The 11539-nt window shown below is 35.0% G+C and overlaps 1 protein-coding gene across 4 annotated transcripts; it reads right to left on the bottom strand.

Annotated features, from left to right (window-relative positions):
* Positions 1 to 4: 4 nt before the first annotated feature.
* Positions 5 to 11088, bottom strand: LOC107026827 (E3 ubiquitin ligase PQT3-like). Of its 4 annotated transcripts, none has more exons than XM_027919383.1 (14): positions 10800 to 11088; positions 10284 to 10371; positions 9820 to 9880; positions 9554 to 9690; positions 9149 to 9279; positions 8770 to 8925; positions 8515 to 8694; positions 7975 to 8019; positions 7793 to 7830; positions 6774 to 6825; positions 6497 to 6695; positions 6229 to 6360; positions 4592 to 5168; positions 5 to 4402 (listed from the first exon to the last, which is right to left on the bottom strand). In XM_027919383.1, the coding sequence occupies exons 1-13, from the start codon at positions 10966 to 10968 to the stop codon at positions 4637 to 4639; spliced, it is 1920 nt and encodes a 639-aa protein (XP_027775184.1). In that variant the 5' UTR covers positions 10969 to 11088; the 3' UTR covers positions 5 to 4402; positions 4592 to 4636. The 4 variants fall into 4 exon arrangements, with proteins under 4 accessions (XP_027775184.1, XP_027775185.1, XP_015083401.1 ...); XM_027919384.1 differs by having other exon boundaries at positions 9823 to 9880; XM_015227915.2 differs by having other exon boundaries at positions 6497 to 6677; positions 10800 to 11087.
* Positions 11089 to 11539: the final 451 nt, after the last annotated feature.

The following is an 11539-nucleotide window of genomic DNA, read 5'->3' as shown; positions in this document are numbered from 1 at the left end:
CCTATTTAAGCAATTTTTCCTATTAAATATTGGTATTATTATAAAAGTACCTTCAGCCACTCTCGACACTTGTTTCTTTGACAAGAATATGCCCAGCTAAAACATAAAACAACTTCAACAATCCATGCTAAATTTCAAAGTTTTGACAAGTGAAATCCCAACACACTGTTAAGAGATTGAAGGTCTCTTGCAAGTGAAAATCTGAGTATACTGGAGTTCAAAACTCTCATACGTGAAACTCGAACACACACGGTTGAAATTCCCATCCCCATTTTCTAAAGAGAAAACTATAGTTCAGAATTTTCGATTCATCTGGTTTATAAAATATCTACACACTGTACTTAGATAGTGTATTTTCAAATACATACATATACTTAAATTTATACACCATGCAATCATGTATAAACAAGTGTATATGTAAAATATTGATAGTACACTATTTATTAACAACTATATGTCCCTTTGAAAAAATAAATAAATTCTAGTGTAGTTTTATAACAAGGCTTATTCAATCTCCTGAACAACACAAATTGAACTCTGAAGTCCTCGAGTTCAAAAGATGTTCGAGAGCGAAGCAAACCTTTTCACATGATACCTCTTTTGAAATCCAAATCACAATCATTAAGTTCCCACATCATGACTGAAATAATTGTTTTTCTTGATATTCAACGTAAATATTTCTCTATCTCACTAATAACACCTATTTCAAAATCTGTCATGAAAATTTGTAGAGTTCAAATTCCATAAATTGTTCATGAAAATTTAAAAACCAACAACTTCTCAAAATTTACTAGCCATCCGCCTAATTTTATCAACTACACGATAGCCTACACAACGAATTACTTTCTCCTTTTGGGGTATGGGTTACGAGGGTTTTGTGGGGGTGTCTTTCTATTTACGTGGATTACACACCACGTCATGGCTGGCTAGTCCACTGTTCACTGTTTTAAGAAATATCTGTCTGTTTATCTATCTATCTATCTATCTATATATATATATATTTAAAATTTTAATCTTAAAATGTTAACATAAATATCTACGAGATGTTACTATACAAGTATCTGGAGCACAACTACAATATGAAATGATATTAAACATAAAATTTATGTGAAACTAAATAACTTTTAACATTATTCTATTAAAACCAAGAAGATACGTTAATAAAGCAAACTAAACAATTAAAAAATAACAATATAACTAGCTAAATTGAAATATTAACTTGTAATATTTACCTATAATGATTTAAGTAAATTTAGAGTTCAAATTATTCTTGTTATTTACTTATTTATATTGTTCTACTTTATTATTTATTTTTTATTTAACCCATAAGCCGCGGCCTAACCTAGCTTGCTCAAGCCCCACTAACAAGTAAACTTATTCGGATTAGGCTAAAGAGCTTTGTTGTTAAATTATTTTCAATAATCTTAACCCAATCTTATTAAATCATCAGTTGGACCGATCCGATGCAATAAATTTACCCCGTATTAACAACTCTAGTGCTTGAAATCAAGCACAGATCAGATACTCTTGAGCAAGCTTGGACTAATCGATCTGTATGTCTAAGCTCCAGATGCATGAGAGTTAAATACCACAAATTTTTACCCTGATTAAGTAATAAATTCCAGCCAGAGAATATACTTGAATACATTAATTGTATTAAAAACACATGTAACATATTTACTTAATTGATTATAGTAAATATGGGATGTGATTAAGTTTTCCCCCAAAGATTAGTTAGTTGGTTACAGTTGCCTCTTCCTCCCACTAGTATGGTCTCAACCTACCTAACAATAACTCAATAACTCTCTTTGAAACACTGACAACGAATGTACTTGTATGTGGTACACTGCACAAGCAACGTACGTGGATGACACAGATAGCACTACAATAATGTCTCACAGGACACGTGCATGCATGGAACAAACACAGTTACTTAGATCTCCCTAAAAATTAAGATCTTTTCTTTTTTAATTATTGTGATATATGTGCCAACTTTTTCACCACTCGATCAATTCTACAAAATGTTTGTAACTCTAACTCTATAACTCTATTCCCCGATGGTAAGATAAATAAAAAGAATTACCTAATATATTTTTTATCTCCACTAAATTTTAAATCTAAGACCTGATAATTCTCAACCACATTATCACCTTTAGGCCACACCTTAGTAAAAATCAAGGAGATCTGTGTCGGACCACTGGGACATCAAGACTTCGAAAAAGTCTTAAGTTGATATGAATTTAACATTTCTTTCTGAGCTTTAATTCCTATCAATCTGACCACCAGTTTTTTGTTCCTTTCTACTTATTATTGATGTTCTACCTTATTTATTTATATTTGACTCAGACTAATCTAACCCACATTACTCAAGCCTTCAAACCAGAATACGTACTTGGGTCAGGCTAAAAAGCTTAACATTTCAATAATCTTAGCTCAATCCTACCAAAATCACAAGTTAAGATCAAGCTACCCCAACAAACCTAGCTCGTTCCAACAGCTTTAGTAGCTTGAAATCAAGCAACGCTCAGGTACTCTTGAACAAGCCTGAATAATCTATCTGTATATCTAAGCTCCTTTGTGTTGGGAGATAAACACCACAAATAAGTCCACCCTTTCCTGAATCATGCACCATATGATGCATATTGTATCAAAAGAGGCATTAGAGAGACATTTCACACTCATTATCAGATCAAAATTATACTACTTTACCCTGAATAAGTAATAAATTCCAGTGTGGATATACTTGTATATATTAATGCACATGCAACATATTTACTTAATTAATTAGGGTAACCATTGAATGTGATTAAAACATTAGTTGGTCACAGTTGCCTCTCGTCCTACTTAATATGATCTAACCTAAATACAGACAACAAGTACTTGTATGTGCACACCGCCACAAGCAACTACGTGGATGACCTAGATAGCACGTAAAACTAGGGAGTGGCATTTGCTAATTTTTACAGGCCTTGACTAATTCTACAGGATATTTGTTACCTTTTACTAGCTATAGATATCAAGTAATTTTGTCCATAAAAAATTAGACAAGACAGATAAAAAGAATCACATAGTGGTATGTTGTGAGCTTTAATTCGTAACAGTCTTAACTCTTTTCTTAATTTCAAACGCTCAATTTCATGAACTGTATCTATTCATACAGGTCATATCCACCATTTAGAACTTCTTTTGACGACTTTGGTTGGGACGAAGGAGTTCAGAAAAGTTTCTGAAACACCATCTTGCCATTTTTGAAGGTTAAAGAACTAAATTAGCAAACGGTTGATTCAATGCAGGTAAAGGTGGGCCCTTTGGACGGTCTGTTACAACACAAACGCCACTAGTACTTTTAGATAATTGATAGTGTGTATTATCAGTGCACAGATTTGGAAGTGCGTATTTTCAGTGAGTCCTTACAAGTACTTCGTTGGGGATAGTATGACATTTAAATGGAAGGTTCTATAAATCCAAGATACTTGTGCACCGAGTTGTTCGGAATAGTGAAATCATGAAAGGTTCTACATATTTGAGATACTATGTGCATAGAGTTGTCCTTGGATAGTGAAATTATGCAAGGTTCTATAAATCTGAGATTCTTTGTGCACCAAGTTGCCTTGGGTAGTGAAATAATGGAAGGTTCTACGAATCTGAAATATTTTGTGCATGAGTTGCCCTTGAATAGTGTGAAATTATGCAAAGTTCTACAAATGATCTGAAGTACTTTGTGCACTGAGTCGCTATAGGGTAGTGAAATACATGGAAAGTTGAGATACTTTGTGCATCAAATTATCCTTGATAGTGAAATCATTAAATGTTCTACAAACCTTAAATACTTTGTGCCCCAAGTTACCCTTGGATATAATGAAATCATAAAACCCGAAATACTAAATGCACCGAGTTGCCCTTAATAATGAAATCATGGAAGGTTCTGCAAGCATTTATGCATCTCTACATCTGACGAACATATCGCAAGATAACTTTATTATTTATGTTATCATTCTATTTTAATTTATTTTTAGGAGCATCTTGCTAATAATCATCATTTTATGTGTTGATCGACCTAGTTGGCTGCTAGACGGAAGTAATAGGCTTTCCAAATTAAGTGAATAGGACTTAATTGCAGTAAGCATTAGAAAGCCTGTTCTATATCCATGTTAGAGAACATACCTCAAATCAGCTTCCATACCTGTATCCAAAACGATGGTTGGGCAGCATATAAAATGATCCAAAATACTATTTGTAACCAGATGGCTTCTGGTTAAAATCTTTGTCTAGCAGCCAGACCTCACACTAAAGAAGTGAAGAGGATTACAGTAACGTAAATGAACAGGGTTAGTCATGAGGTACTTTCCAAAAGCCGGTTACTCTACAGATATGTATCAACAAAGCCAACCATTCTACAGATCTGTACCAACAAAGCAAACAGATTGCAAATTAGATGATCCTAAATACTTATGTATTTTATAAGTTGCAGACACCTACATATTTCCATCGTCTATTGGGTTATAAAAGACCATATACCAATACTACAACAATGCCAAGCTGATACAAGGTACATATTCAAAAGGAAACAGGAAGCTGATTGTTCACCTACACTGATGTATGTGCAACTTCATTTACAAGTTCACATTCATCACTTTCAATGATCTCTCTTTCGCTTGTGATGATAACCATCTCTGCAATCTTCATAAAAGCCGCTACTCTTCCATTTCTTGTTGTCACGAACCTCATCAGTGAAGTGTCTTGCATGGTGCCTGGAGTGCTTTGCCTCATGCCCAAAACCCCTCCTCTCTCTGGATCGCGCCGTCTGATGCACAGGATGTGCAGAACTTGGGAAATGCTTGTGATGAGAGTCTCTTTCATGACGCTTTCTTGAGTCCCGAAAATGGTGTTGATGAATTTCTCTCCTACGCCTATCAGAACTACCAAGAAAGCCATCATTGAACCTGTCAGAGTGACGGGTCACCTTGTCTCTATTAGCAGATGAGGAACGACGACTTTTCTCCCTTCTTTTCTCAACATGGAGCTGCTTTCTGTGTGTTCTGCGAGCAAAGTGATCCTCAGAACAATTTGTACCTGGTTCCCTCTCCTTGTGGAACTTCCCTGTTGCAACTCGATCGTCCTTTGGGAAATGCTCCTTAAAGTTAGACTCAGCTTGATAATATTGCCCACTGTGCAAGGTAGTTTTAATTAAAATCATAGTTTAATCAGACATACATGAAAAAGAAAGTAACTAAAAGAAAACTATACAAGGATGAGAACGTGGAGGCAAGATACAGGCAAAAGAAAAATGACAAGTACTGAAATAAAAAACTCACTGATGTTGTGTTCTAAATTCTCAACTTATTCCAGGGAAGGACAAAGGAAATAACAAAGTTCTTCAAAGAAAAGCGTGAATAATTATCTAGCATACAATATGTTGTGTCAAAAATATTGAGTGGCACAGGGAAAGCACTAGAATGCTTGGACAGATATTAATGTGGTAAGGAGAACCTTGTAATATACTTTGAAGGAAAAGAAATGCACCTTTTTACTTCAGCTGGAAAGCAATCAAGAGTAAAAATGAATTGTGGTTTAGACAAAAGGACAGATGTCAATGAATTTAATATCCAATAACACTCAAATGTAGAGTTAAGTTTGTCAAGGATCAAAACCTGACTTCGGAAAAAGTAGCAATTTTTTAAAATCATACATTTACCCTTTGTCAAACCTGCTGTACCTCAAAAGTGTGGCATCTGACAAGAATACAAATCAATAATTGGAGCCATAATCAGCAAAAACAAGGCAGATACTTAAGAGCTACGCAATTGCATAAAACAATTTACACATAAACGTACTAAGAGACAAAACGTTCACAAAATATATTTGGTTAGATGATTGCGTTGTTGCTTGCACTATGTTCAGATGATCCCATTGTTTCTTGCACTCAGAGTTTGAGTGCTCAGAAAAAGGAGGATGCATGCTAACATGAATCGGCAACTACTTATGAATGTGATAATTCAGAATTTGACAGGATGGAAAAGGAGAGGCCAGAGGGACTAATTTAACCATTTAGCTAAAGATGACAAACCGCATCACATCCACTACAAATAATGCATTACGTCAAGCTAACATCCAAAAGCAATCAATGCGCGATAAGATTTGGAAGACTATTTCCTGTTTTAGATATTGCAAGAACAAATAAACCCGTGGCGATTGCATTCTACTATTGATTAATATAGCTAAAATTACCTTCCCATAATTTCATTCTGAATTATCCTTTTATCTTCAGCAAGCTGGGCACCCATGTACTCATATTGGTTCAATGGGAGATCATCTCTGTTTCCAGCTGGAAGTGCCATACCACCCATTCTCATGATTTCTCTGCGAGAAGTTTCCAAGGTCGCAAATTCATTTGCATCATTTTGAATTTTACATGATAAAGGACGCCCATCTATAGATAAACCGCATCGAGAAATCATTGAGCTACAAAGGCTAATAAAACGAAGAACTGACTTACCCATGTAAAGGCATGGCAGCATGCATAGATGGCATATAAGGAGGAACATAAGCAGGCGCCGGGGGAACCATATCAGCATTAAATGAAGCATTTCCAGCATTACCATACATATTTGCAAATGGCAGTGGTGTGGAATACGTATTGTTATTCCAGTAAGGTGATGAATAGGCTGGAAATCCTCCTGTAAGCATGAGGTTTCCTTATTCAAGCACAGCCAAAGCAAAAACATTACACAACGCTCTGCCTACAATATGAATTAACCAAACAAAAGGTTTACCTGTTTGAAGCATTGGATTTGGATTGGAACCATACACGTAACAGTTACGGTCCTAAGAATCAAAAACAACCGTCAGTTTATGCCTATAGGCCCAACACCACATCATGACTAAGTAAATACTTATCATTTTTCTTTCCTACTCAGTATTAATGATCGTATATCTTTCTGTTGCAATCTATCTTGCTATCACTGATCACATAGACCAAATATTGTTTAACTCCAACTCAGCCAGGATAAGAAGGTAATGCTTTTTTATTTTTAATTTCATTAAGCAAAAAAACATAAGTTGAAGTTATCCAGCCAAAGAGGGGTTCTTTAAAGAAAGACAAACTAAAGGGAGAATTATTAATGTGATTATGTGAAAATCTGAAATGAGGAAAGATGTGTGATGTTTACTCTAAACCAAACAAAAGATCTTACACAGTTACGGTGAAGTTCATAAGAATGCAGACATATAAAGGTATAGTTCATCTCAAAGTCCCAAGATATGGACATGATAAGGAACGCCTCAGTACTACTGCAAATGTTTCTGATGATTCATCACATAATTTACACTTCAAGGCATCTCAATGTCCTGCGTCTTTAGAGTTATAATATGTTTGAATGCATGTACATGCACAGTAAATAATTTGTTCATGTTTGTAAAATGTCAAGCCCAAGCGATAAATGTGCATCCAACTATTCTCAAAATCACCAACGGTGCATCATTTATCAAGTCAAATATTGCAATAAATGACACAATTTAGAGCATATTCACACTCATTTAGGAATTTTCAATAGCATATTTCTTACCTAAAACGAGGTGTTATTCACATATAAAAGAAAGAACATTTCATTCTCATATTTTCTTATCCTCACTTTTGTATAATAAACATTGCTTACACCCATATAGAGATATTTAGCTTGGATATTATACCCCTGACAGAAGGGTAATTTAGCCTGGATTACAGGTTGCATCTCAGGGTTATCCTAAAACCCATAAAATGGTACAATGCATGCTGACAAAAGTGGTACCATACCTCCATAATATCAGCAGGTGCAAAATTCATGTTCCCACCTGCATCAAGACATGATTTCTAATCAGTAATAAAAGATCTGTTATTAATGAGCAAAAACCAGAATTAAGATATCATAAGTTCATGATAATAATTCATAATGCCAGTGGCACATGTAAAGAGCCAGTGAAAGCCGTAAATCCTACCTTTTGTGTCACACCACAGGTCTGCATTCTTCTTGATGGAAGAATCTGCAATCAAATAGTCATTAACTACAGCAAAACCACTATATAAACAAAGAATAACCCAGTAGACAAAGCAAATATGAGGAGTGCAAAAAGTAATGCGAATCTCAACCTTTTAGCAAGCAGTGATATAGCTTTTTAAAGTCGAGAGAAAATAGAACGATATTAAGTTCATTTTTACATTTTTTGTCACACCATAATAGGTAAGGACAAAAACCTAAAACATCTAATGATCTAGAATATGGCAAAATAGTTACTGAACATAACTTGATAAAGAATAGATAATGGGTTCAATCAAATTTAAATTCAAATCTACGTAAGATACCGATTGCAAAAGAAAATCAAATATCTTGAGTATTCCAAAGTTAATTTTGGTTACAAATGCAGAAGAAATACTTTCATCTTGATCATGGGAATGAAGAAAATTAAGAGGCTTGCTTTTAGCCTCAAAATATTCTGGGTCATCATGTATACTTGGAAAATTCCAACGATTATACTGACCTCTTCCTCCATCTGTTTGTTGCATTATATCAGACAATGCTTTTTTCCCAACAGGTGGGTCTCCCATAACTTGATTGGATCCTTTTCCAGAAGCTGAGGGTGAATGAGGCATCTCCGGTTCCTGTTGGGCAACAGTTACAGCACAACAAATATCCTTCACCTGATTGTCAGATTCACCATCTGCACCGAGAAACAGGTCAGTCACACCTCATCTCTATTCAAGATTCACAATTCTCATGTAGCAGTCATTTTCACCTGGAACATATCTGCGTAAAGCATTTTCTGGATCAGTTGCAAGAAAACGCCGAATTGTGCGCCTGAGAGATAAATTTGGTAGCAGATCTTCCACTCTACACCTGCTAGAAGAGCATTTTGGGCACTTCGCCTTTTCTAGAAGAACCAGACGAATGCCTGCAGATACATTCATCCAGAAAAAGTAGAAGTATATTCTCAATGCTCAAAATCATTATTATCCAAGAACACAATACGCTCAAAAAGAGATTTGGTAAGTAATAACAAGTGCAAAGAGTGAATATAATACTCATGACACATGCATTTCAGAAGAAACAAATGCATAATGGAAGCAAGCATAGATGAACAGACAAAACTGCTCAATAATGCATATACTACTCACATTTCTCACAAAAACTGTGCTGGCAGCAAGGTATCATTACAGCATCCTTCATGAAGATACTACAGAGAGGGCATCTCAGTACGTCCGGTAAAACATTACTGCGAAAAGCTGGAAAGTTGGAGCGTATCGCCCTTCAACCATAAGACAACAAACATCAGCATACTTATGGGCTAAAAGGAATGACTAAAATAGAAGATAGATAATGCAATATAGTACACAGAAGCATAAATGTGAAACAGTAGTTTTCCAAGCTGCTTCTATTAAATTTTTTCTAATACATTTTCCTGGTGGTGGATTAGGGGGTGGCTAATCTTTAGTAATGTTACTAAAAGTCAGAAGTAATATACCTTGAATCTGAGAGAAACTTACTCCAAATTATTAAAGAGAAAGTCAGAAGTAATATACCTTGGACCTAAGAGGTACTCTTTCTCAAAGTCCCAGCAGTTCTGCTGATCAAATCCTACATCATTCTTGGGAAATATTCCCTCATCCAGCGGAAAAAAGTCAGCCCTAAAGTCATGAAATTTATTGACTTGCGCATCCTGTAACATATGCAGTATATTAGACAACTTGTGCACCGTAAATTTTGGGTTTGTAAGTGACTATCTCAAAGGGAAAAAAGTAACAGACACCATGAGTGCAAAAAAAAAAAAAATGGTAACCACACTTACCACCTGGTTCATACGATCAACATCTTTCAACCGTAAATACTTCATGGTACCAATTGTTGGCCTGTTACCGTGTCAAATCATATGAGAGACTTCAGAAAGCAGAAATAAACTTAAATGACAAATCATTATCAAAGCACCTCATTATCTAAACAAATACATTGTTCCGCGAAGCATAAGAATTATGACTGACACTATAGTGCTCCAACTAAAATAATTACCAATAAATACCATGATAACAATACAAAGCCCATCTAGTATTGAACATCAATTTTCTTATACAGTTCACAATCTAATTTATCTCATACAATACATCCAAGTTAGTGAAAACCTCACAACACAGTTTTACAGCAAAAGATGAGAGAATTTAAGCTATAAAAGGAATTCAATCGACCTAATACCTAATAAGACATATAGTAGTAAAAGTTCTCAAAAGGATTTTGCATTTGCAAGTATTAAAAACTCACTTAACAGTTGAAGGAGACTTTTTAGCAGGAACTCTCCTGATAATTACACTTGACCCACTCGCAATCTGAATACTTTCGTCATCATACACTGCAACCACAAACACAAGGCATGTAGATCAAAAATCAGACTTTGTGTAAATCCCAGTGGATTGGAAGATACAAAACACACACACATAAAAACACATAAATAGAAATGCAGATATATCTTTTGCTCTAATCAGCCTAGAAAAATTATAACGTCACTAAATTTCAAGAAAGTTTTTCTCTATCAGTCCATCTCTATCTCTCTATATAGATATATATCAACCTATCAAACAATCCACATAAAAAAATACAATTCAACAGTATGAACATATATACACAACCTATACATAGATATATATAAGTGTGAATTAATAAAAAGAAGTTCAAAAACATATATGTGTATCCACAGAGACACTTGCACATGTGTAGTTCACCAGAAGCAACCGGTGTGCATAAAAATGGAAGAGAAGAAAAAAAAAGAGATTGACTGACCTTTACCGGAGGCGGCATCGGAGAGGATGAGATCGAAATCCCTGCCTACGTTGAGATTTTTCAGTCGGGCGATCCTGATCTTTAGTTCTCCTAAAGATATAGAGGTCCGGCCATCTATATCAACCGAATCGAAGTCTGAACAGCTTCTGAATTTGAAGCTAATCGACATTTTTTGTGTGAAACAAACCAGCAGCAATTCATTCGATTGTAAAATCCTTTCTGTATATGTGTAGGGAGAGCGATCAATTCGAGGGAAGGAAGAGGGCTAAAATGAGTAACGGAAGTTGAAAACAATCCGCCCCTTTTATAGCAGTCCTGAAAAAAGAGAAGAGGGGTCACGTGTTACCGGCATGCTTATTACGTGTATTGAAGTAGTACGACAAATGGTGAAACAGATCCATGCAATGCATACTGGTCTCAACGACACCGTTCCGAGTTAAACCCCAAAATAGTATATGTGCGCTTATACTGTGTCGTTTTTGTATTGATATATATTATATTATTTAAATGACTCAAATTTCACCTCTCTTAGTTTTACAAATTTTCAATATCTCTTATTTTCACGCATCAAATTAATGTATCATGTATATAATGTACATCAGATTAGTAACATGTATAAAATATAATGTATCATACTTAACGATTAACGTATTTCGCGCATCAAATTAATATATTGACGATCATATTATTGTATCAGTTTGAAGGATTTTTGTAATTATAAACTTATAAGGGACAAAATC

Source organism: Solanum pennellii, chromosome 8, assembly GCF_001406875.1.
Source record: "Solanum pennellii chromosome 8, SPENNV200".
Taxonomy (NCBI): Eukaryota; Viridiplantae; Streptophyta; class Magnoliopsida; order Solanales; family Solanaceae; genus Solanum; species Solanum pennellii.
The sequence above is the reverse complement of the archived record's forward strand: the minus strand, read 5'-3'. Positions and strand labels throughout refer to the sequence as shown.

Bases quoted from the DNA above. Each gene is read 5' to 3' on its own strand.
- LOC107026827 (XM_027919383.1), bottom strand. From the start codon at position 10,968: ATGTCGATTAGCTTCAAATTCAGAAGCTGTTCAGACTTCGATTCGGTT. The intron at 9,280-9,553 runs GTATATTACTTC...TTATGGTTGAAG, and splicing joins GAGTACCTCTTAGGTCCAAG to GGCGATACGCTCCAACTTTC. The intron at 6,361-6,496 runs GTAAGTCAGTTC...AACTTCTCGCAG, and splicing joins GCTGCCATGCCTTTACATGG to AGAAATCATGAGAATGGGTG.